Source organism: Cynara cardunculus (genome assembly GCF_001531365.2).
Source record: "Cynara cardunculus var. scolymus isolate 2C chromosome LG 12, CcrdV1, whole genome shotgun sequence".
Classification (NCBI taxonomy): domain Eukaryota; kingdom Viridiplantae; phylum Streptophyta; class Magnoliopsida; order Asterales; family Asteraceae; genus Cynara; species Cynara cardunculus.
The window spans coordinates 7,957,184-7,983,543 of record NC_037539.1 but is presented as its reverse complement, the minus strand read 5'-3'; the positions used below and the strand labels follow the sequence as shown (position 1 = coordinate 7,983,543).

The 26,360-nt window shown below is 32.1% G+C and overlaps 3 protein-coding genes across 8 annotated transcripts in view; 2 read left to right on the top strand and 1 right to left on the bottom strand.

Annotated features, from left to right (window-relative positions):
- Window positions 1-5,067: 5,067 nt before the first annotated feature.
- On the top strand, window positions 5,068-6,015 carry LOC112523618 (late embryogenesis abundant protein At1g64065). Its single transcript, XM_025133287.1, has 2 exons — window positions 5,068-5,384; window positions 5,685-6,015. The coding sequence occupies exons 1-2, from the start codon at window positions 5,068-5,070 to the stop codon at window positions 6,013-6,015; spliced, it is 648 nt and encodes a 215-aa protein (XP_024989055.1).
- Window positions 6,016-11,383: 5,368 nt separating this feature from the next.
- Window positions 11,384-13,763, top strand: LOC112523142 (RING-H2 finger protein ATL68). 3 transcript variants are annotated; one of them, XM_025132615.1, is made up of 3 exons: window positions 11,384-11,941; window positions 12,712-12,796; window positions 13,205-13,763. In XM_025132615.1, exons 1-2 carry the CDS (start codon window positions 11,515-11,517, stop codon window positions 12,771-12,773), a joined length of 489 nt encoding a protein of 162 aa, XP_024988383.1. In that variant the 5' UTR covers window positions 11,384-11,514; the 3' UTR covers window positions 12,774-12,796; window positions 13,205-13,763. The 3 variants fall into 3 exon arrangements, with proteins under 3 accessions (XP_024988383.1, XP_024988382.1, XP_024988381.1); XM_025132614.1 differs by having other exon boundaries at window positions 12,898-13,763; XM_025132613.1 differs by lacking the exons at window positions 12,712-12,796; window positions 13,205-13,763 and having other exon boundaries at window positions 11,384-12,316.
- Window positions 13,764-19,262: 5,499 nt separating this feature from the next.
- The window catches only part of LOC112523529 (U11/U12 small nuclear ribonucleoprotein 59 kDa protein), a 15,764-nt gene continuing 8,666 nt past the window's right edge, over window positions 19,263-26,360 (bottom strand). Inside the window, exons 2-11 of one of the 4 annotated variants that reach the window (XM_025133168.1) lie at window positions 24,795-24,963; window positions 24,282-24,336; window positions 23,942-24,116; window positions 23,107-23,449; window positions 22,951-23,034; window positions 22,227-22,292; window positions 21,852-21,924; window positions 20,705-21,093; window positions 19,647-19,687; window positions 19,263-19,529 (exon numbers count right to left, since the gene is read on the bottom strand). In XM_025133168.1, the coding sequence (XP_024988936.1) occupies window positions 19,418-19,529; window positions 19,647-19,687; window positions 20,705-21,093; window positions 21,852-21,924; window positions 22,227-22,292; window positions 22,951-23,034; window positions 23,107-23,449; window positions 23,942-24,105 (1,272 nt within the window). In that variant the 5' untranslated portion in view covers window positions 24,106-24,116; window positions 24,282-24,336; window positions 24,795-24,963 and the 3' untranslated portion in view covers window positions 19,263-19,417. Of the gene's footprint in view, window positions 19,530-19,646; window positions 19,688-20,704; window positions 21,094-21,851; window positions 21,925-22,226; window positions 22,293-22,950; window positions 23,035-23,106; window positions 23,450-23,941; window positions 24,117-24,281; window positions 24,337-24,794; window positions 24,964-25,078; window positions 25,273-26,360 lie in introns of those variants that run through there. The other 3 variants (XM_025133165.1, XM_025133164.1, XM_025133167.1) reach the window with 3 other exon arrangements.

The window sequence follows — 26,360 nt, the reverse complement described above, 5'->3', positions numbered from 1 at the left end:
TTCTATATATTTTTATTACAACAATATTGATTTTTTATAAATAAAATATGATACAACTTAAACTAATTTATATTTGAAGTTTTAATAAAAATCGATAGGTTATTATTTGAGTTTCTAAAGATTACTGAAAAACTGATGAAATTATTATTTGTATATTCAAAAACTTAAATAAAAATTGATTGGCTATTCTTTGAATCTTAAAGTTATAAACGAGAATGTTGGATTATTTTCTGAATTTTAAAGTTGCAGAAGGATTAATGATATATTCTATGAAAATATACATAAATGAAAATTAAGGATTCTATTAATTTTAGAGTTTTATTTTGTTTATTTGGTCTAGAGAAAAATATATATGATTTGTCACGATAACAAAATTGAGGTTATAGGACGGCATCAATAAATAAGCAACATAGTAGAACATTTTTTAAGACATAATTTATAGGATCAAACAATAAAACATCATATCTCAAAACGTTGTAATAAGTTTATAGAACGTTTTTTGATGTAGTGACAAGTTTGTTAGAACAATTTTATAAAGAAAACGTCATACTAGCTATTTTATTTGACACTATTTGAAAAAGTGTCTTACAAACACAAGTGTCTTATAAAAAGATTGGTTTATAGGACAACTTTGATAAAATAACTAATTTGACTCTTTGTATTAAAAATGTCCTAAAAACTCGTTAAAACGTCTAAAAACGTCTTATAAACTTATTACAACGTCTGGTATGACATTTTTATTGTTCTTAGTCATATAAACTAAGTCTTATAAATCAGTTTATTAATACACTTATTTATTGATTGCGTCTTATAAACTCAATTTTGTTGTAGTATGTTAGAGCAAAACAAAAAATAAAATCTCAATTATTACGATTTTAAATTTTTTTTTTTTTTTTTGAAGATGCTCTAAAAAACGTTTTTTGTTATCAGTCATATAGTTTTTATTTAAAATAAATATAATATTTTAAAAAAGAATTTGGTACTTTTTATTTCAAATTACTTGATTACAAATCAAATATTTAAATTAACATTTAATTGCAATAAGAGGTTGTTTGACAGTTGCTGAATGGTTTGATGCAGAATGATTAAGAGGCTCCTATGATATAGTGCAAACTGAAATATAATTATCTGATAATTATTTACAACAAAATTAGGGCACTGAATGGTTAAGATAGGCCCAGGGTACAAAATCATTCAGAGGGTTTTAGAACTATTAAGAGGCCGATTTTTTTTTATCAAACAAGATTCACCTTTTAACGATTCAGAGGCTGCCTCTTAATGAAACTATTAAGAGGTAAACAAACAACCCTATTACTTGTATTTTATAGTAACTAATAACATAAAGTTATGAATTCAAACTAGATTAACTAAACACTTATTAAATTTGGGGTTCATCTTTTAAGTCATTGTACTTGGTATTATATCATAGACAACAGGACCGCACACAGCCTCCGATCTCCAAGGGCCTCCAATAAAATTTCTTTTACTGTTATATATTTATAAACAATCATATGTAATGTGATAACCGGGTTTATCGGTTACAAGTTCGGGGTTGTTTTTGATCAAAGGTAGAAGTTGAAGGGTTTGCTTTGTTATTCATCCACAACCTCTTATGGTTTATAATTGTTATATGAGATATTGTTTTATCTCATAGGGTTTTGTGAAAAAGATGGTAAAAGCGAAGAAAAGCTTCCGTGTGTGTGTGTTTTGAGGCGAAGCAAAACAAAACCGAAAAAGGAAGAAAAAAGTTGATTCTGTGATTCTAGTTTTGAATAATTGTTGTTGTTTAATTGCTACTCTGTGGAACAAAGTGAGTTTTTATTAAAAGCTTTCATTTTTTAGTGTCGAAAATAGAACCATATGGTTCTTTATATGAAAAGTTTAAAAAACTAATGTTATGTTATTTTTAGCATAATTCTGGGTTTTGATATGATTTTATCAAGTAAATGGAATAAAGGTGGCATATTAAGAAGATGTGTATTTTGGTTATACGGGTGACATATCAAGGAGAGTTGTATTTTAGATAAATGTGGCATATCAAGGAGAGATGTATACCAAGATAAGTGTTGCTTAATTAATGGAATGTAAATTCTGGGTTTTTGATCATATATCAAATTGTTATCACATCCTTCTGATGCAATGCCCTTGAGTTACCGCATCTATGTGATGCAAGGACTTGTTATCGCATTCTTGTGATGCGATGACCGTGGGTTATCGCATCCTATTGATGCGATGAGTTGCTTTTATAACATCCTTGTGACGGGAGGAGTGTGTTTGTCGCATCCTTGTGATGCGACAAGTTGTGTTTATGGTACCTGTGGGATGTGAAGATAGGTTCTCGCATCTGTATGATGTGAGGAAATGGGGTAGTCTCACCTAAGTTGTGTATCGTACCATTGTCATGCGATGAGATAGGAGCCCGCACCAGCGTGTTGTGAGGAAATGGGGTTGTCTCACTCAATGTATGTTGATTGCACCAGTGTGATGCTATGAGTTGGGTTCTCGCACCAGCATGTTGCGAGAAAATGAGGTTGTCTCACCCAATGTGATGTGAGGGAATTATGGTTTGATTTATATGAAGCATTAAATTTTTGTGTTATGCAATACATGAGTATTTTCTGGTTTGATGTGACAAAAGAGGGTTGTTTTGTCAAAACGTTGTTTATTTGTTATTTATATATACGAATATAGGTTTTATAAAAGGGTTTTGGTGAATCATATGTGAACCAATATGATTCACATATTAACCCTTGTGATTTACATATGAACTAATTAACTAATTCACATATGAACTAATTCACTGGTTGTGAATCACACGAGTTCACATTTGAACCAGTTTGTCGCATATTTGTAAAAGTTACGAAACTACCCATCTATCTTTTGTATACCCATACGAGGAATATCTGATACTTCAAAGTTAAAGTCGCAAATATTGACCAAATAAAAGGCTAAAATCATTTATTTATACTATATTATAAAGCATTTGACATATATTCTCAAAAACCATTTTTTATGCATGAAGTACTTATCATTGATGCATATTACTTTAAAATTCGAGGTTATAAGTAAAATGTGTGTTTATTAAAGTTTCATGTTTGAATTCGTTTAATTAACTATAAATAAACATAATCAACTACAAGATAAACATCTCATTTTAAATATAAAAAATACAAAATATAATTAGGATAATCATTGAGTTATACTTATAACAGAATACTCAATTATTATCCTTATAAAAATTATGTTAGTAAACCAAAAATAAATTACTTTGTTATTAAACCTAAATTAATTTATGATAAAAAATGAGAACTTTTAAAAAGTTAATTTGATACTAATATCGATTTATATTTTTTTCAAATTTTTATGAATATAAACATTGTCATTTTTTAAAGTCACATAAAACCGTATTACATCGACAGAGACAAAAAAACAAAACAAAACATGATCTCGATGTATCTTGCTGTATTGTATGGGTATCCTTCTAGTTATATATAAGTCATTACTTTGTTTTTTGAAATCTAATGTAAGATTTCATAATCCAAGCCTTCTATATAATAAAATTTAATTTAAGATTTTATGTTATTAAATTTTATGTTTTACGTTTATAATTTAGGTTTTATTTTTACTCAATATATCTTCTTTTTACCCAGGATATTTTATTTTTCTAAAATTAATTTAACAATTTCATATTTCTTTTATAATCTTTTTTTTTTTTTTAATTTTATGGTTTCCAGTCGTTTTCTTCTTAATATTTATTAAACATTTATTTCTAAACCTAACTCCCAACTCTCCGGTCACAATCCTTTGACCAAATGGATATATGGGTCGACTTCATCTGTTCCATCGATGGCCAAATCAAGAACCGGGTGGGTATCATGATCCGACCGAGGTATCCCTAGAGATAAACCTTGCTCATGGGTTTGCGTCAAAGTGGGTATTCCGATGATGTCAACAAGCTTTCCTTACCAAAGAAGTTCTCCGATATGGTCTATAGCGTGTTTGGTGGTGAACCTGTTCCAAGGCCGAGAACCATGCCTGATTCGACAAACTCGACGGCCGTGTATCTCGTCGAGAGATCGTGACGACCGAGAGCTTGAGCAGAGATAGAAAGCTTGAGAGCGAGATCTATAAGCGAGAAACGTTTATGATTTAAGAGGCATTAAGGGGTTTCTTTATCACTTAAAAATTTAGAGAAAGGACAAAGCTTTCAAGCTCTTATTTAAAAAAAAACAAACATGTTGAATCAGTAAATGTCTGATCGGTCAGATTTCAAAGGTGGTTAAGTGTTATTTTTAGAAAAACATAGATCCCTAACTAATACTTTGTTTAGTTTGTTAGTCACATGTTTCAAGAGATTGTATTTTATTTCTTTATACTTAAGATTTTTTTTTTTATGATTTAGAAAGGTTAGTTTTTTAATTATTTATTTTTATTTTCATTTTCATTTTCATGCTCAAATTGTTATTAATTATATTTTATCAACAAATTAGTTATAAAAAACATACAAGTAATTTAATAATATGACGATGAATTTGCAAATTGTAATTTATTTAAAGATTATTTATCAAATATTGCATTTTACATTTTGTTTATAATTTTTTTTTTTTTGCAAAAACAGTCTCTTTTTGTATTATTTTTTACAACGAAAAACTGAATGATTTGGTGCAGAACAATTAAGTGGTCAGAATGATTAAGAGGCTCTCATTATATAGTGCAAAATGAAATATAATTGTTTTGTAATTATATACAATGGAATTAGGGCTCTTAATGGTCAAGGGAGATCCATGATACAAAATCATTCAGATGGTTTTAGAACCATTAAGAGGCAAAAAAAATTTGTCAAACAAGATTCACCTCTTAACGATTTAGAGGTTGCTTCTTAATGAAACTATTAAGAGGTAAACAAACAACCACTTGAGTATGTAAACAAAACAAAAAAAACTCAATATATTTAACGTATGAATCCGTTAATCAGATGTTTGACTCTAAAAATTAAATATGTCACGAAGATTGTATCCGCATAAAACCCCAAACTCCGTACACATACCTTTGCCTAGCTATCTAAACATGGATGAAAGAGAGCAGGTGAGACCACTGGCTCCAGCCAATGATGAAGAACCAATCTTAGAGAAAACCACCTTGCAACGAAGGAACCACGTGATCAAGTGGTGCGGTTACATGGTTACTGTCGTAATCCTCCTACTTGTGTTGCTGGTTATCTTGATCTTTACGGTCTTTAAGATTAAAGAACCAGAGATCAGAATGAATAGTGTCATGGTTGATCGTAGTTTCAACCTTATCAATGGCACCATCCCTCAACCAGGAACCAACATGTCGTTGATAGCCGATATATCAGTTAAGAACCCGAATTTTGCATCTTTCAGGTCAGCGACGAACACATTTTGATTAATATATTATGTATTTTAGCAACGATTTGTCTGTTGGTGATTTTAGTGTCATCAAGCGTTTTGGTGTAATTGTGATTTACTTGACATCGATTAAGGCGATGAGGTAAACATACGTGAGTTAGAAGATGCGAAGTGCACACTTACAAATGTTGTCTCTATCGGTTCAAGTTTTGGTCAAATCAAAATGTTAATTTCTAATTTCCGTCAACTCTACTTCAAATTCGAATGTTTGATCCAAAATTTGTATTCGATACGTGATAATCTGTACCGATCTAGGTACAAGAACACCACAACGAGTCTATACTACCACGGGACGGTGGTAGGGGCGGCACGAGGGCCGCCAGGGAGGTCGAAGGCACGACGGACGACGAGGATGAACATCACAGTGGACATCATGGTTGACAGTATATTGGGAAACCCTAACTTAGAGAGTGATCTAGGAAGAGGATTATTGACAATGAGCAGCTACACAAGAGTCGGTGGCAGGGTCAAAATCTTGACTTTTATTAACAAATATGTGACAGTGAGGATGAATTGCACCATGAAAGTCAACATTACTAGTAGAGCAATTGAAGACCAAAAGTGTACGAGGAAAGTCAAACTCTAGATTATATGTGTATAGCAATCTACTTCCATAAAATAGTAATTTACTTTTATAATTTTTTTTATTATAGTATTGTATTTTTAGTTTTTCATATTACAGCAATGTACTTTAAAACTATTTTTTATTAGAATATTATACTTTGAAAAAATTACCCCTTATAACATTGGGTAACATTTTGATTTAAATTTACCCATTATACCAGGTTTCATGCCACCTCATTGTTCACATAAGTTGTCCATATATATTATAGTGATGTGACTTTCTTATTACAATATTGTACTTTTAAAATTATTTTATTATAGCATCTATTAATTCTTATTAAACAATGTACTTTTAATTTTAATATTTAGATATTTTATATGTTATTTAATAAATATATTAAATTAATTAAAAACATTCTAAATTATTCATTAATATATTAATATTAAAGAAACTAATATAAAACAACTTATCTCGCTAATATTTTTAAAAAATATGAGTTTTTTGAAAGAAAAAAAAAATAAGAACTGTTCTCTTTTTTACCAAAAAGATATTATCTTTTAAAGAATAAATTATATTTATTCAAAAACTTTTATTTAACGTATAAATATATTAAATTAATTGGTTTTTTAAATTATTTATTAATATAACAATATTAAAAATTTGTACAACACAATTTATTTCGTTAACATTATAGAGAGAACTTTAAAAGATATGTATTTTTTTAACAACATAAAATAAGAAATGTTACTTTTTTATAAACAAAATATATCTCGAAAATAATGTAACATATTTATTTGAGAAATATTTTACTCTAGAATATTTAATTTGCATGCAACTTAATAAAAAAAGTCAAAAAAATCAAATGTTTTTTTTTAAATCATAGCAATGAAAAATGAAAATCACTAATAATAATTGAAAATATGTTTTTATTTTTATATTAATTAAGTCATCAAAATGATGTATTATCCACATCACCTCATTAAAGTCACACAAGCAAAAATAATTCAAGTAGTTAACTGGTTTAAAAGGTAACATGTTACCCATTGCTATAATGGGTAGATTTTTTAAAGTGTGATGTCTAAATAAAAAATAATTTGAAAGTACATTGTTGTAATAAAGAAAAACAAAAGTAGAATGCTATAATAAATTTTTTTATGAAAGTACGTTACTATTTCATGCATTTAACCCTATTATTTAACTACTTCTATATACCTCAATATTCTTCACAAAGCATATACTCTAATTTGTTAAAATTGATAATAAAAAAAAACTTTTAATTATATTTGTTTAATGGTGAAAATACATAAATGCAATTTTAAATGTTTGACTAAATATCAAATATTTTTCTTCATTGTTAACACATGCAAACTGAACTTTAAACAAAAACAAAATAATAAAAGTAATCTCTGATTTATCGATGGTCGATAGACCGTAACCCGCCAACGAGGGGTGAAAATGGCAGGGCTAGTGAGCAATGGGACGAGGGCAAAAGGGATTAGATTGGCAAAATGCTTGACAAGAAAGAAGGAACGGACTTTGAGTTAAATTTGTAATTTGTTAAACCAAGTCTTTAAATTAACGTAGTTTTCATATAGTATTTGAAATAGTAACATTTTATTACGTTATTTTATTTAAAAAAATTGATATGCATAAACCCGAGTTATATAGACGTATTAATTATTTTTCATTTTTTTATAGTTAAGACATCGAAAATGTTCAATTGTAATAACTCATTTGCCTCCATCAACATCATCTCTTTAAATTATGTTTTAAAACGTACCTATCAATCTTTAAATTATGTTTTAAAACGTATTTATTAAATGGTTTCAACTTTCAACCCGTATGTAAAATTGGTCAATAATAATAATTGTAATAAATATAAATAGATATTTGACGGGTATTTTAAATAATATTTAATTAAACGTCTTAAATTGTTCATGTTATAAAATACATGTTTTTTAAAATCCAAGAAGGAATAAAAATCTTTTTGTGGTCACGGAGGTTCAAATGCGGTGACTTCAAACTATCTGTAAAGCATTTGGTAGCCTTGAAATTAGTCGGCTCGCATAGCGGGGTGAATATCCAGGTTAATAAAAAAAATAAAAAATAACCAGCTATAAATAATGATTGTATTGTATAATAGCAATAGTCTTAACACTAACAAAATAATTATAAATTTAATAAATTATTGGTTTTATTCATTATGAATGAACAAAAGGGAGTTGGACCATAACATGGAGGCAAACTAATTGTTCCTCCACAATCATCAAAAAAGGACAAAACTTTTTCGGTTTATCTTTTCAACATTCAAACCTTTGACGAATCATTAATGAACAAGACAACAATCTTTGTGGTTATATGTTTTTTTGTCTCAATTACATTGTTGAAAGGGGATTTGTTATATCATTAAAATTAGTATCAGTTCAAATCATGTATAAAAAATGTAAAAAATACGTCATCATGTTGATGTGTATGAGAAAAAAATTAATAGATAAAATATTTAGCCAACATGTAAGGGTGTATTTAGCTTACCTCATTGAAATTTATGGATTAATATATTGGCAGTGTTAAAATAACATTTTTTTTAAGATTATAGTTTGTATATCGGTTTTTTTTTATTAACTTGGATATCCAACCCGCTATGTGAGTCGACTAATCCTAGGACGACCACCTGCTTTGCAAATGGCCCGAAGTCACCGCATTTGAACCTCCATGGCCACAAGGAGATTTTTATTCCTCTTTAGATTTGAACCTGAGACCTCCTGGTACTTTTGACATTTGGAGTCAAGCTCAAACCAATCAGACACCACCCTTGTGGTTATATATCGGATTTTTAGGACAACAAGAACGGAAATAAAACAAATAGCAAATAAATATCGGTAAAGGAAGAACGAGGACCTCACATGTCATAGTAATAAAATGAATGGTCATCAGATATGTGGATTAGAGATTCAAGAATACCGGGACCTCACTCCAAGCCCCATCCATCCACATTCTTATAAAGGAATAAGATTCGGTTCTTATTCCAATGGCTAGTGAAATTTTTGGAAGAAAAAAATTATAGTTTTAAGACAAACATAAGTTATTGGAGGTTTTATGCATGATAATATCAGTTATAATCAAAGTTGCAAAACGGTTGGCGTGTTGAAAGTAGGAGCAATTATTATGGTTCTTAAATGTTGTATCACTAAATATATTAATACATTAACTTTTTTTAAAAAGGTATGTGATGGAGAATTACAAGCAATCGTTCAGTTTGTTGTCTGGATTGTTATGCATCGTTTTTTATTGTGGAAATTGTGCAATAAACAAACAGATACATAATACATACATTACACATGCTTATATAAACGTGCATTCATCGTTATATGCTCTACTCTTACGACACAGGGGATCAAAATCCCCATCTTAATCAATTGATACAAGTTTTACAACTATTATCAACAATTTTGGAGAAAATAATAAATTTGAAATAATCTCTTAATCCTGACGTTTTGACTATGAAACACCAGATAATTCCTCGTATGAATATACAAAAGATAGAGAGACAATTTTGTAATTTTTACAAATAGACGGCTAACGGATTTATATGTGAACCTGTTTGATTCACATATGAAATATATGTTCATATGTGAAACCATTAATTAGTTCCTCATGTGAACTATTTTAACTGATTCACATATGAACCCACGGGTTCATATGTGAATCACACATGTTCATATGCGAATTACATAGGGTTTACATATGAACATATGGTTTATATGTGAATTACACATGTTCATATATGAACTCATATGCCGCATATGTGTAAAAGTTATGAAACTATCCCCTCTATTTCTCGCATAATCGCAGCTTTTGACTGGTCAAATCCGATTTTAACTGTGTGAAAGACTAAGATCACTTCTTTATTTTTCAAATATTTATCACTTCTTAAGGTAACCTATGGCATTGATGATATACATTGTATTAAATTCTATTTAGATATAATTTTTAGTTTTAAAGAAGTATGACTTTAAATAAGTCATAAACTATAAATGATTTTTTAAATTGTTACTTGAAAGATATTATCTAACTTTTTTCAGTTATTTATACTATATTATAAAACATTTGACAAAAACTCTAAAAAACCATTATTTTATGCATGAAGTACTGTTTATTGATGCATATTGCTTAAAATTCAAGGTTACAAGTAATTTTGCGTAAGTTTAACTTATTAAAGCTTCATTTTTAAATTCGTGTAACTAACTGCAGATAAACATAATCAAATATAAGATAAACATCAATTTTAAATAGAGAAAATCTAAAATATAATCATGATAATCATTGATTTTAACATAATGTTTAATCATTATCTTTATAAAAAAATTATATTATTAAATTAAAAATAAATTACTTTATTATTAAATCTAAATTAAATTATAATAAAAAATTGAATTAAAAAAGTTATATCAAAAAATGAAAACTATTAAATAGTTAATTTCATACTAATATCGATTTAATTTTTTTTCAAATTTTTATGCTATCTTCAAATTTATATTTCATTTAAAAATAAAAACATTACCGTTTTCTCAAAACCACATAAAATCGTATTATATCGATACAAATAATAAAAACTAAACATTAAAATGGATATTTATCTCGTTGCATTGCGCGAGTATCCTTCTAGTGCCAATAATATTTTTTATAATTAATTTTTAAACATGTTATTTTAGATCATTTATATTATCATTTAACTTATCAACTGTTTTTTTTTTAATCAAATGTGACTAATTTATAAGTTAATATGTTAGCTAATATAAAAAATACTCCATATGTTCTAAAATAATTGTACATATTTTTCTTTTAGTTTGAGTCAAAAGAAGTGTCTATTTTTACGGGCAAGAGAAATTACTCTCACTTATCTTCTCATGTAATATTTCTGGCCACCAAAATGAATTGTTGATAAGCGTCTTAAATTTGATAAAGGCTACCGGGTAAGAGTCATTTTTCTCACTTACTCAATAGAACTTTCGATCATTGTTATATCACTTACAAAGTAAGATTCTTGGTTCATGTTATGCTTAATCATAAGATAATTAATACCAGTAAATGTTTACCTGTAAACATTTAATAAACAACCCTTAACTCATATGTTGGGTTCCAATGAGAATGTAAGCTATGATGAAAAATGTAAAATATATTTTCATTCTTAAATCAATCATAATTGAAGATCAACACCAATAAAATACCTCATATCAATTTCCATAAAAAAAAACTTAATTCATAAAAAAAAAAAAAATCCAAATCCCTTGGTTGCAAAACATAACCATGATGAAATTATTTTGGGTTTGATGTGAATGGCGATGGGGAATGGCCATTAATGAGGTTTCTATAATTTCTTCCGCAGTCATTTAATGTTGCAGCTCAGCGACCCAACCACCACCACCATCATCGCCACCCTCTAAAACCCCCCCTTCGCTTAATCTTTCTCCTCCGTTCTTTCTCCCTCCAAATGGACCACCACCACCACCATTCTCTTCAATGTCCACCACCACCACCATCCCCTTCCCGTCACCGCCACCGCCGCCACTCTCCAGCGCCACGCATTACTACATAACGAACCTGGGTCTCGGCTACGCAATCGCCATCGCCTTCGGCTTTCTCGTCCTCTTCTCCTCCCTCCTTCTGGCTTCCTACATCTGTTTCCGTCACCGTCATAGTCACCGTCGTCAAATCCGAAACCCTAACGGCGGTGGTTCTGATAACGGCGTAATGGTTCCAAGTATAATTTTCGTAGGCGAAGACAACAACGACGATCAGAACGTCGTTATTGGACTGGATCAATCTGTGATCAACTCGTACCCTAAGTTTCTGTTCACGCGAGGGATTCCGAAGGCGATTGATTCGGTATGCGCGATCTGTTTGTGCGAGTATAGAGAGGCCGAGATGATGAGGATGTTGCCTGATTGTAAGCATTGTTTTCATTTGACTTGCGTTGACGCTTGGTTGAAGCTCAATGCGACATGTCCTGTTTGTCGGAGTTCGCCGCTTCCGACGCCGTTGTCAACTCCGTTGGCGGAGGTTGTTCCTCTCTCACAATACTCCGACGGCCGTCGTCGGAGGTGATCTATTGGTCGATGGAACAGCAGTCACCAGATCTTGTGTTCTGTTTCTCTAGTTTGTTAATTGTTAAGTGTTAGGGCGATGAATTGATGAGTATCATGGATTGTTAATTCACTTCTATTCATTAGGTTCTGATTCGTGGTTTAATTTGAAATTATGTAAATTTAGATCGTTTTGGAGCTTCTATTTTAATCAATATTATACTGAAAATTTTCGTTACGGATTTTAAGACCAAAAACCGTTGATTCAAGCCAAATAGAAATGTTTCCAAGCTTTTCAAGTTTATGATTTCTTGATTGAACAAACTGAGGGATTATATTGTTCTTATTTAGATTCGAAGTAGAATTATCTATGAAATTGTCCTTTCAGGGGTTTCCAGGCTGAACTCTTCGGTTTCATGATGATCTTCTTGTTGTTTCAGTTTACAGCATCTGAATAAGATGCACTCTTTTAGATCTGGTGATTTGCTTGCTCATAATCGTAGGTGTACTTTGGTCAAATCTTGGTTAGGTGAGGATCGGTATTGTTGCCGATCTTTATCTTGATTTTGAAACCATAGTTTGAAGTGGTGTATGAATATTATTTTGAGTTGGAAGCATCTTTTTGGTTCGTTAGACTTGCAGTTTGTGAGGAACTGGTGTGCAGGAGCTTATCCACAAGAGAGATTCAACAACTGACAGCAGCTGTGTTTTCTCATATGGTAAACTTTCTCCATCATCATTGCTAATTTGTTTCCTGTAAAGTAAATTTGATGCTTACGTGCCGTTTACCAAATGCTTACCGGTAAAGCGCTTACCACAGGTCATTTATGAACATGGCAAGTACGATGAATCTTACCCGTTAAAAGGCGTAGGAAGTACCTAGAATCTTACCTGATAAGTGAAAAGGACTTGTGTGGTAAGCTCTTGCCGGGTAAAAGATGTTTAACAACAATTCATTTTAATGGCCGTGAATGTTACTCGACAAGATAAGTGACAATGGTAAAGCATTTACCCGGTAAGTGTTTGATAAACACCATTATGAAAAATGTTCTCTTTGTGGCCTTTATCTTTTTCTTATGTTCTTTATGATTTCTTGATACGTGAGGATATTCTTTGTTCATGCACAGGTTGCGCAGTCTTTAGTGTTGCATCAATTTTTGCCTCCTCATTGAAGGTACCCAAACTTTACTAGTACATTTGTTTTTATGATACTTTTCTGGTGTTAGACCAGTGTTAATGTTGTAAGTTATTATTGATCTCTTGCAAGCCATTTTTGGTTAAAACGAAAATACCTCAAGAGAACCTTGAATAGTTCATTGTGAGATTCCGAGACGTAAACCAAACCAAATGAGCCAGTATATACCCCACTCGGAGGTGGGTAAGATGTACCAAAATTGATTTCTTTTCAAAAGAGTAGAACAATTGTTTCCTTTTCAAAATAGTAGAACAATTGTTTCGGCAAAATCTCGGTAGCGAAAAGTGTGTGAAATGTTTACTTTAATTTCCCCTACTTGCATGGGACCAACCCATGAACGTTGGGGAGCTCATCAAAGTGTACTTGCTTCCAAGTGTGGTGTATTATTTTGGGAGAAACTACATGTAGGGGGAAAAAGCAAAGGAGATGGATATGGGGAATTGACTTAAATAGCAATTCCACCAATTTAAATTGGTCTCTTAGCCATTCCTTTCCCGGGTTCACCTGAATGTCCCTATGTCCGTAATATTGCAGACCGAGCTAAAAGACAAAAAAAAATTGTCAGATTCAACCCAGGTCTGCAATTACGACGGCTAGGTCCGCAATTGTGACGGTGCCACTTGCTAACTTGGTGGAATTTGAATTTTTTTTTCTCTTTTAGCCAGGTCCATAATATTGCAGATGTAGTAACAATTGGGTAAATCAGGAGGATGAATGGCTAGAAGACCAATTTGAATGAGTGAAAAAGCTATTTGAGTCAATTTCCCATACACCTGGCTGGTTTTTATCCATATCTGTAGGTACCCTAAAAAATTTGGAGAATGGGTGTAACTTATAGTAACATCCTAAAATCAGAACTCCACAACATGCAGTGTGAAAGATGACAAACACTACCCAACATCCAAATTCTATGGAGGAAAAGGTCGACACCAAGATAACTTTATCGTCACATGAAAATGTGTAGATCATGAGGGTCCTCTATTTCAAACACTTGATGGATCAAATGAGCATTAAATTTAAAAGGTAGACCCTTTAACAGATCAAATCAACATTGAAATGTAAAAGACGTGTTTTCATCACATGTGTGTTAAATTTGTAGGGATACAAGTAGGATATTGCTATGTACTTACTTACACATGGTGAATATACACATTTCTAATACCGATTTGATCTACTATTAAGGCTCTGTTCTTACATTTTTGATGTTGATTTGATCAATCAATGGTTTCAATTGGGGCCTTATGATTTTCACTCTTTCAAGTGGCATTGGAGTTTTCTTGGTGTCGACCTTTTTCCTCTATAGTATTTGGATGTTGGATGGTGTTTGTCATCTTTTGTTCTACATGCTGTAGAGTTGTGTCTCTAGTTTTTGGAGTTCTGTTTATTATTATGCTAGTTGCTTCTATTCCTGAGCTGATGAACAAAAGCAGACTCATGAACTTTTTCAAATTGGATACAAAATAAATGTTAATGGTAAGAACTACAGTTCCATTAAAAATAATATATTAAGGGATTTGTTTTGCAATATTCAGGTCGGGTTGTTTTCATATTTTTGTTGTAAAAAAAGCAAAAGGGATTTGTAGCTGCTACTTATAGTACTACATGTAGCAGGATGCAAATCACTTTTTGTTAACCCAACCTGTTAAATAAATGGATGAACCTGAGTTGATCCATTTAATTTTAAATTAAAAAAAAGACTAGACTTTTAACTTTTTTGAATAAAACACAACCACAAATACAAATACAAATACAAACAAATTGTTTAAGTTGGAATAAAACACAACCATAACAAATATATTGTTCAAAATAAATTTGAAAATTTTAAATTTTAAGTAATCCGACTTCTACTTTTACGAACCCTAAGTTCACTCTCGGCATTACTTTCATCTTGATCATCTACTTCTCTTAAAGAGTTGGATTGGACTTTGGAGGCGATAATGGAGTAATGGATTAAAATGTTTTCTTAGGGTTTCATGATAATTAAGAGTAATTGAGGCGATTGGAATTTAGACTTTCATCTTACGACGGTAGGATTTTTAATTAATAATAAAACAAAATTAAAGTTTAGAATACTAGATATAATATTAAGAATAAAATAAAATTTTAAATGGGTTGGAAACAGGTTGAATTTTTTTAATAAAATTATATAATATTTTAAATGTGTTGGAAACAGGTTGTAAACGGGTTGAAAATAGGCCGAAAAAATTAACCCAGCCCAACCCATTTATTTAAATAGGTTAGGCGGGTTGACCCATTTTTTAAATGGGTTGAAAATCTCAACCCAACTTGCTAATTCTGAGTTGGGTTGGGGGGTTGGGTCATTTTTTGTCACCCCTACAGTCAAGAGAGAACTGACTAGTTTGTGGTAACCGTGAGATTCAATCTCAACCACAAATCAATAGATAAATTAGAAAATTTATAATTTTGAATTAAAATTTTAATGTAAGAATATTTTAGATATTTTTTTCTCTCCTCTCTTCTCTTTCCGTCCTTCGTCCTCTGGTGATACCACTGTGATACCTAAAAATATTGACTTTGCTAAACAAAAGACACATTGTGATTCCCAAGTACATATAAGATGCATTGTGATATCACTGTGTTACATCTCCGATCGATCATACAAACAACATCAGTGTGATCCCAAGTACATATAAGATGCATTGTGATACCACTGTGGTATCACTGGAAGACGGTGGTCGGAGGCCGGAGGACGGGGAACAGAGAGAGAAAAGAGGAGAGGAGAGAGAAAATACTTAAAATGTCTTTGCATTAAAATTTTAATTCAAAATTACCAAAATTATAAATTTCCTAATTTATATAATTGATTTGTGGTAGAGATTGGATATCACGGTTACCACAAACTAATTAGTTCATATGATTGTAATAAATATTAAATTTTCTCATAGGCATTCGTTTGCCAAAAAAAAATCATGACTCACTTTTATGTTAAAAGAAGTAGAGGTTTGTAAAAAATAATTTGATTTAGTTGGTTCTAATTGAATCAGAGCAAACCCAACATTCTAACATCTGAATTAAAATAATCGGTTCTTGAATGACAATGTACAATGCAATAAAACCAAACTAATCCGATCAAATTAAAAACGACCTACTGTAATTGGATTGGATCAAATCCGAAACATTCAAAATCCAAATTGGATCGACTAGCTCTTAGATGTCAATCCAGAATCTAACAAACCAAATAAAAAACATATCTCATAATATCTCATAGTATTGTTTTAGTTGATATTTTTAGATAATGTTTTTTTTTTCAAAAATTAAGCAAATATATGAACAATTGGTTGAAAATTAGATTGATCCAATTCAATCAGATAGATAACTATTATTAATATCCAACGAATAGGCCGTTTGATCTGATTGTGCATTGAATTAGACTAGATTGAATTGATTTTTCAATGATAATTGAATTTGATCTAATGACAAAATTCAACCCAATAAATTGTTTGGATTGGATAAGATCCCTCTTTTAACACCCCTACAAAGAGTGTTATTGAGGGCTTCTAAATACTAGTATTGAAGTCACCACCTATTCTATGTCTTTCATGTAGAAAGCTTTTATTGGGTTGTTTTGTACATCTATTACCAATCCATTGTACAAGTTATTGTCAAGTTCATGGTGCCAATGGCTTGAATTGCTTGCTAATTTTCTTGTACAACTATACCATCAATACCGTCACAAGTATCAGAATATTAATTTCTCTAAAATAGAAAAAATAAAGATTTTACAGGTTTTTCAGAACCTTCATCAAAATCGGGAAACTAAGAGAAAGACAGTAAAATTCTTCAAAATGATTGCTTCCAAGTGAGAAACGATATCTTGTTATTCTCGCTAATATGAGTATTTGAACTTAAATGTCTTTGAAAGAGAAATAATATATTATTAAATGTATTGGATATTTTTAGTAATAAAAATAATGTTATAATCTTCAAAATAAAGAATCTTTTGAAGTTGAATGTAACTTTTTAATAATTTTGACTTTTGACTCCACTTTAAAGGAATTTTAGAAAATATGTTAAAAATCTATAACAATTTATGTTTTGACATGAAAACTAAAGGTGATTGGATTGGCTATATGTTTGGCTCGTAATAAAAGGGAAAATCATCAAAATAGTCAATTTATACGTATTGTATTAACAAAATAGCCATTTTCCCTTCTTTTTACACAAAATGACCATAAGGATTTCGCTTTGAGGGGCATGTTAACCATACAGAGGCGATTTGACCAAAAAAAGTACCAAAAGGGGCTCATATGTAACTGATTTGGGGACAAAAAATTTGATTTTTATAAAACAATGGGATTGCCCTTCTACCCCCGGAACAACCCCAGGGCGATCCTACCTCATCATTTGACTGCTATTTTGTCCTTTAGTGAGGATATAAATTTGACAATTAAGGGACGTTTTTCAATAAACGGGGGACGATTTTGACTGGTATCTTATCTGTTTTAGGACGAAATGTTGTGGTTTTTTCTCTATAAAATCAAACACTTCTACTTTCACAATCTAAAATCCTTAAACACAATATACCACAACTCTTAACACAATATGAAATCACATCAAACTTTATAATTTTACTACTTTCTTTTAAACGCATAAATAAACTAACAAATGTTTTTATATATTTTTATTATATTCTTTAAACTCACTGAATGTTAATATTTTTTAATAATTGTTGATACGAAAAAAATTATTTGTATCTGATTTGAGGGACAAATCAGATATTATATCTGAAAAATGTCATTTTTATAACCACCTACTTTGACCACTATTTTGTCATTTAGTGGCCTACGATTTGACTGGAATTATCTTTATAAAATAACCTGAAAGGACTACGTAAACTTAATTTTTTTCGCAACACGTTTAACCAAACCAAAATGTGTTATTGGCGAAGGCGAAGGCAAACGTAATATACGTATGAGGGATCCTAACGACATATACTCTAAGGCACCGTTTATCGTCTGGAATGAACTGCCACTTTGAACATACACAAAAATATTATCACTTTGATGTGATTTCATATTTGTGTTTTAAGGTTGAGGAGTTGTGATGATACATTGTGTTTAATGGGTTAAAGGTTGTGATAATAAATTGTGTTTGAGGGTTAAAGGTTGTAAGAATAGAAGTGAGAAAAATCTTGCCCGTCTTCATGATTGATCAAAGCCACTAAACAATCTGCAATGCATAGGTGTTTACATATACAAGGTTGAGTTCCAATAAGAATAAGATTTATGGTGAGAAGAAACATTCATCTACGTTCAACTATTTTTATTTACCTATTTTTATCATTATGATTGAAACTTTAACAAATTCATGCATGCAAAGTTTGTGAAAGTGACTTAAAAGTGAAGAAAATTGTAGTTAAAGGTAGCCGAATGTCATTAAATTGTAGTTCAATTAAAAAGTCAATCCATCCAAAAACTTAAAACTTTTCTTACCATTCTTACCATAACTCTTATTCTCACACAATCACCCGTTTATAAATGCATGCATGTGGTCTTGATTTCCATTTGTGAAAATTTCAATGGTCAACTTACACAGCTTCCTTCCTTGGGAAAAATGTGTGTTATGTGATCAAGTAACATTCATTTAGACCAAAAACCGCCCGATATAACCATTGTGTATTTGAGCAAAGTCACTCGACCCCTTTGCCAACTGAGCTATACGCCCAAAGGCGGTCCAATTATGAAGGGTAAATTTGTCCAATAGTTAATTAAAAGAGTAATAGTACACATAAATCTGTCTCTTTTTCATTGAAATAGAGGAAGTAGTTTTTGGCCAGAAAGTAGCAGTGGCAAAAGATGATCAACATAGGAGGTTCAGTGGTCAATAACATTTACTCAAAAACACAAATGGGAATCGAATACAATGATAAGTTTCAAAAGCTGTATACTTGTATAGATACAGAGTATGTATCTATAACTATTCCAACATAAAACACTCTTATAATTTGCATAGACGTGCAGTAATATGTCTTTAGCAAAAAGAAGTGAATTGAGCATGGACTGTTAGAATTGCAGAAGATGTTATGTTGGTATTTCCGAAAGCTTAAATGAAACATACCATAATACAGCAACTGCTACGAAGGCTTAACAGCTTCATGTGACCATTGTGAAAGGTTATCGAGGTTTCACGAGGTAAGATGCCCATATTTCATCAGCTGGTGGGGGCGGTTGAACCCAGTGACCTGGTATTCGACTGCAAAAAAGTCCCGTAGTTGATATTTAACCAAATAATTAGAGCTGCAACTTTGCAAGGAGGATGTTAATCATCAATGTTATAAAGAGGATTTTTGTGCTTTCTAAGATTTAAGCCAGTTTAGGTTCGAGAGAAATGTATGAAAAACGTAATATGCGCACCTTCCTCCAGGTCTTATATATGCATCCCATGTTCGTCTGACCTGTATGACAGAATAAAATCATCTGAAATCAAACGGATTTCTTCAGGAAGCAACAAGACATCAAACTTGATGAGATTGAATAAACGGTTCTATAATTGCATGTAATTAGGTAATAGAAATCATGACTGCTTAACCCAAGTTGAATAAAGAATGTAGCCAATGCTTGTATCATTTTGTTAGTAGTCAAATATGTTTAAATGTCCTAATAGACTGTTTCATAGGACTTGCGTTTATAGGACCAAACAATTGTGTTTTCTATGTAAAGGTGTTACAATAAGTTGATGGGAAGTCCCAACAACTTTTTGAGGACAGTTTTGAAATATAACGTCCTACCAGTCTTTTTATATGACCTTGTTTGAAATTTTTTGTAGAAACAAGAGTCTACAAAAAGATGTGTTTATAGAACACTTCTCAAATTGTCTTGTATAAAAAGGCTAATGGGACACTTTATAAAACTTGGTAAGACACCACTATCGACTTATTGTAACACCTTTATATAGGACGAACAATTGTTTAGTCAAATAAACTTAAGTTCTATAAAGATTTCATTAGAACATTTAGGGGCTGTTTACCATACGCTTACCCAGGTAAGTGCTTACCAAGTCACATTACCTTATGGAAAGAATATGGCAAGGACCACATTACCTTACCGAAAGAATATGGCAAGGACCAAGAATCTTACCCGGTAAGAACGAGCCAAAGACCGAGAGTCTTATCCGGTAAGTGAGGACGATGACTCTTACCACGGTTAGCACTTACCAGGTAAATTGTTGTATCCAATGCCGTTTTGGTGGACTAAAATCTTATCGGGTAAGAAAGTGATAGTGTTGAATTTTACCGGTAAGCGCTTATCGGGTAAGTGTTTTGTAAACGGCCCCTTAGACACATTTAATGTCCTATAAAGCCGACTTCATTGTAGTGATTGCTCAAGAATAAGACAAAATGTAGATTTCTATAAACAAATATGACATTTATGAGACACGTAAAGGAACCAAAAATGAAAATTATAAAACTTGCCTCAATTAGCGTTCCCATGTCGGTACTGCTTCCATGATAATAGTGATAAAATTCAAGCGGTAAGCTAGCTGAATAATCATATCCTCTGCTGGGGACTGGAACTTGGGATTCTTGTTTCCTAGATTCTGTATCAGCAGCTGCACTTGAGCCTCCTTTTGCTTCAATTTCGGTTATTTTTTCCTGACTTGCTTTATCTCCATCTTTGACACTGATTTGATCTTCCGAGTTTAGAGCAGGTACACTGGTTATATTTCGAGACTCCTCGGCTGTTGCAATGGCCTCTTTAGCAGCACCCGTGTCGGCTGCAGCCATTGCTTGGCGCTCCTCTTCCTCAACTGCAGCACGAATTCTCTCAAGAAATTTGTTGTCCTCCTCCGGGAGAAAATGGCCTGCACAATTATAAAACCAAAAGCATAGTTAAAGTGATGCGACATGATCTTCCTCATGGAAAATGTAAGGCAGCAAGTATGCACATCAAATGTATATATTATGTATACACACACAGACATGTTATATCAAAAACTCATATATATAGAGCGATTACAAAAAGTGTTATATCAAGAGCTCATACCAACCTAAAACGTAAAAAACAAAAAAAATATGTTAAACTTTTAAGAAAAATAAACTTAAAAAGTCAACTAAGGCGTTAAAAAAAAACCTATGCAATAATGCCTCAAGATGCCACGGCATGCTTTTTAGAACAATGTTTATAGCACACGCTCATGCATAATTTCGTATGTCAGTTTGTGTTAATAAGGTATTAGTTATCTGAAATCATCACTATCGAATAACATGATAACCAACTACGGGGTTGTTTGGCAGTTGTTGAATGGTTTTGTGCAGAATAATCAAGTGGTCCATATGATTAAGAGGCTCTCATGATATAGTACAAAATGAAATATAATTGTTCAGTAATTGTTTACAATGGAATTAGAGTGGTGAATGCCCATGATACAAAATCACTAAGAGGGTTTTAGAACCATTAAGAGAGACTTTTTTTTTTTGCCAAACAAGGTTCACCTCTTAGCCATTCAGAGATTGTCTCGTAATAGAACTACTAAGAGGTAAACAAACAGTAACTACATAAATGGCATTCAGTGATTCAGATGTGCATTTTTATTTAGCTGACAGTCTTCCTACTACAAACCTTGCTTTGTTAATTTCTGGATCCTGATGGAGCGTAATTCTTGCAACTTCTCCACAATCAACACCAGCTCAAGCTGAAATAAGGCAAAATGAACATCTAAGTTCCGTCCAGAGGATTATAATGACCAATGAACTAATCCTCCCTGCATCTCTCATACACTCTCTAATAATATGTAAACTTCACATTCTTGAGAACATGAGGTTATCCATGGTTGAAACAAATAATATACAAAGTTATTAGGCCATACAAGTCCAGAATACTCATATAGATCAAACACCTTGCAGTTTCTTTCCCATATTAATAAAGAAACATCAGCAGTTAGCAAGCTCATAAAAACTAAAGATAAATTACTGACATAAGATCCAAGATCATTACCTCCGATTCTAATCTCCTTCGCTCCTCTTTAGCCTTTTGCTTTGCAATTTCCTTCATTTTCTCCACCTGCAAACAAACTTTCTCTGTTTAGATTTGGAAAACTTGTGCTTTGGAACTACACACCAATGGAAAAATTTGGATCATAAGTTAAGGATAGAAAAAAAGATATATTTAGCCAATTAGTGTTATAAATACTTTGTACTGCACCAAAGGATCAATGGCCAGCGGTATCCAGGTTACTACAACCAGCCTCCGAGGAGGTCAAGGGTTCAAACCTCACCAAAGGTTCGTACTCGAGTATTTGCCGTATGCAAAGATTATATACTTCAAAAAAAGCTCATTATTGCATTTGAGTACCAACGACATCAAGGCTTAAGCAAATAAATATAAACATTTTAAATGGTGATGATGTAGGTTTCAAATTCCATGTATAGAGATCTTTTCATTTACAAACCCAACCATTAGTACAAACCAATCAATTGAGATATTATGATATGGATATTTATGGAAGTTTATTAGAGTTAATTTATTATGATCAACGTTTTATATTAGGAAACAGTCGAGATATTCATTGAATCAAATATTCATTAGACTAGATGAACGGTTGAGATTGGTTTGTATGATTTATATTGATGGTTGGGTTTGTAAATGAAACCACCTCTACGTGTATAACGAGTGAAATGTTAAAATATAGAAAATTATATACTGCAAGCCTCTATATCACCTTACGCCCTGCGATTTCCTTTGCAATTTCGCTAGCCCTCCATTCATCGGCTTCTTGATCAGCTTGTTCAAATTGCTCAAGTTCCTTGTAAGTCACCAAAAACTACGTAAGCTCAAGTATCACTATTGTAAAAAGAAGTGCAAGCGGAGGTACCACCTTTGCAATCATTTCCCCGATTCGCCGTCTCTTTCTTTTCCGCCAGAGTTTGTTTCTCTTATGCTTCTGCATTTTATTCGCTAATCTCACTGCTGTAGATTTCTCCTCCCATGGCGTTTTATCATCACTAATAACCTTAAATGGCTCAACCTCGTTTTTCAGCTTCGCCATTAGAGCATTTGCTGCTTCCACAGAGATCTTTTCTTGTGTGTCCAACGTTATCCTGTTATTCTCTAGAAGCTTCAAGAATCTACCCATCGCAGTTTCACATCCCTTGTCCTCTGTTTGTTCTAAATGCTGGTTCCCACCTTTTATCGTGATAAGCATCTCCAACTCCTTCTCCCTGTAAAGAACACAAATCGGAAAGATCTAACACACCATCTTCAATCATACAAAATAACTTTTACATTTGAAATGATCCTACGTTGTTCAGAAGCATCACACGCATGTCAGTTTGATATTTATGGTCAAACAAAGTTTGGGTTCATGTTCTTTTTGAAGTATATAATATTTATATACGGCAAATGCAACAAATAAACTCACACACCCTCCTCACCTTTGGTGAGGTTTGAACCCCTAACCTCCTAGGAGGTCAAAGGCTACGATACCGCTAGGCCAAAGGCCCTTTTGGGTTCATGTTCATGGTAAGTTATCACAATAATTCAATTTTACATCTCCGATGATAGTTTAAGAACTCTTAACTCGATGACTTGAAGTTGGAATTAGGGGAAAATCAAAGAAAACTGTGAACAAAATGGGGGAATTTCTTACTTCCAAAAACAAGCTATACTAAAACTAAAACAAATCATCTTAGAAATTAGTATCTTTTACTCACATTGCTTCTGCAAGTTCAAGAGTGTTTTGTAGTTCCTTCAGGGAACCGTGCACATTTGTTGCATTCCAGAAACTACTAGTCAATGGTGGCAATGGTGGAAACCACGGCGCAGGTGCAATCGGCTGAAATGGAGGTGGATTCATGGGACGCATCATCATGTTCATACAAACAATTACTGCATAGAAACATGAAAAAGAACATTACTACCGAACTCCATGCGTGTCATAAATCCCTGATAACTAACATTTTTACGAAATTTAAATTCATATGAATAATCATATCACATGATTCGAGAGGATAGAACTACGCATCTACAGATATTATGTGACCGATTGGTTACCTGCAATTCAATTATTGGCGACGAACTAATTCAAAAACAGCCAAGGAGTCACAAGCTAGTCATCATTCACCAATTACAAATTGTATCAGCATGCTTTCTTTTGAAAAAGACATGAATGGTAGATTGATTATTCATCTTGATCTATATTTGATCTGAATGAAACAATAACAATCAGACTATTACTAACAAAAATAAAGCAAAAATTCATGCTAGTCTTTCACCATTCACCAATATGTTTTACCAAAACCAATGATCAATATGTTATATGTTCCAACCTTTTAATTTCTAAAACCAAGCTCCTGTTCTACTGTAGTAAACTTTTAATTACTAAATTTTCACCATTCAAGCTACTGTCTACTCTAGTGAACTACATCTACATTACTAAAATTCAATTACAATTTACAGAATCAACATGAGCTTTATACAAATTGAGATGGTTTACTATATTACTAATAATAGGTTAATATCAACTACACAAACAAAACCAGAGCTTTAGGGCAAAAATAGAGATACCTTTATAGTATCGTTGTAATCTCGTGTCTACTTCCCTCAATCCCTTTGCAATCGAGTTATAGAGCTGCATACATCTTTCTTGTGTGATGTGTCCAGGCTAATTGAAGTAGTGTTCTTGCTAGACGCGTGAAATTTAAAATACACAAAAAGCAGGGCTGTTTGGCAGATGCTGAAAAATTAAGTGGTCAGGATAATTGAGATGCTCTATATGATTTAGTACAGAATGCAAAATGATTGTTTGGTAAAAATGTTTTGAATGAACAGTCTTAATGACAAAAACTTACCCTTTTATATGATGTAATGCTGAATGAAAAATAATTGTCTGATAAGTGTTCTGAATTGATAATTACATGCACAAATAAATTACAAAAATTATAAAGTACCATATATCACATTGTGTCAAACACTTCCCATGCCCAAGCCTTGCAAGGCCATAGATTTTGCAATGTTAAAAGAGAAATGCATGAGCTAAACCACAATATACATACATACATACATCAAAAGGAATTGTGGTGCTATTATTCCCCTTTTACCCACAAAAGAACCATAATGCTGCTCCATCTCAGACAACAAAACTCCAGTATCTACCCAAATCCTACTCTATTTTTAATTACTCTACATATATCCAATGCAATTAAATGCAAGTGGCATACACTTCACTGATCCAAACATAGGACTCCATGGAAATGGAAATCATCAAAAGAGCAAAAACTAAAATATGATCACTATATGGTGGGTAAGAATTTGGCAGAAAAACTAATTCAATGGTATCATATCTATAAACATTCTTACATATAACATAAGAGCTATGAAGCAAAAACTAAAATATGATCACTATATGGTGGGTAAGAATTTGGCAGAAAAAACATTCTTACACATAACATAAGAGCTATGAGATCACAATTTTATATCATGCAAACTGGCCAATATGTCCACTGGTAACACTATAGTGACAGTTCAAACATTAATCTGATAGAAAACTCCAATAATAATGCTTCATTCTCCTATCACTGTGCAACCACAGCAGCTTCTTTTCAATTCCCAGCATATTATAGTGTTTGTTACCAAATTATTGAACATGACCAAAACCCATGCTACCACCATAGACGATAAGAAGGAAAGAATCCAACCAATTCATGTGTTTTTTTTATGGGATTTCAAGTCATTTGATAAGGTGAAAGTGAATCAAATCTAAAACGAATAAAAAAACATCGAGTAAGAGGCAGATTGAATGCACACATCAAACACATTGAACATCAAGTTCCAAATAATTACTACATCAAGCATAGGGTAGAACAGAGCAGTGGTGGTTGATTTACAATAGGCAAAGGAGGAACCACCGAACCAAGGGAAGAAGCAAGGGCCTATGTTGTTATATCGGTCAGAATACGAAATATCGGTCAGGACCGATATTCGATATATCGGTTATATCGGTGATATATCGGTGATATATCGGTGATATATCGGAAATAGCGGTTAACATAATATTTCTTAGAATTATATATATAATATGCATTAATTAGAGTTTAGAAGTCTGAAGACTGAAGTTGAAGTCGAAGTGTGAAG

Bases quoted from the DNA above. Each gene is read 5' to 3' on its own strand.
- LOC112523618 (XM_025133287.1), top strand. From the start codon at position 5,068: ATGGATGAAAGAGAGCAGGTGAGACCACTGGCTCCAGCCAATGATGAA. The intron at 5,385-5,684 runs GTCAGCGACGAA...GTACCGATCTAG, and splicing joins CCGAATTTTGCATCTTTCAG to GTACAAGAACACCACAACGA.
- LOC112523142 (XM_025132613.1), top strand. From the start codon at position 11,515: ATGTCCACCACCACCACCATCCCCTTCCCGTCACCGCCACCGCCGCCA.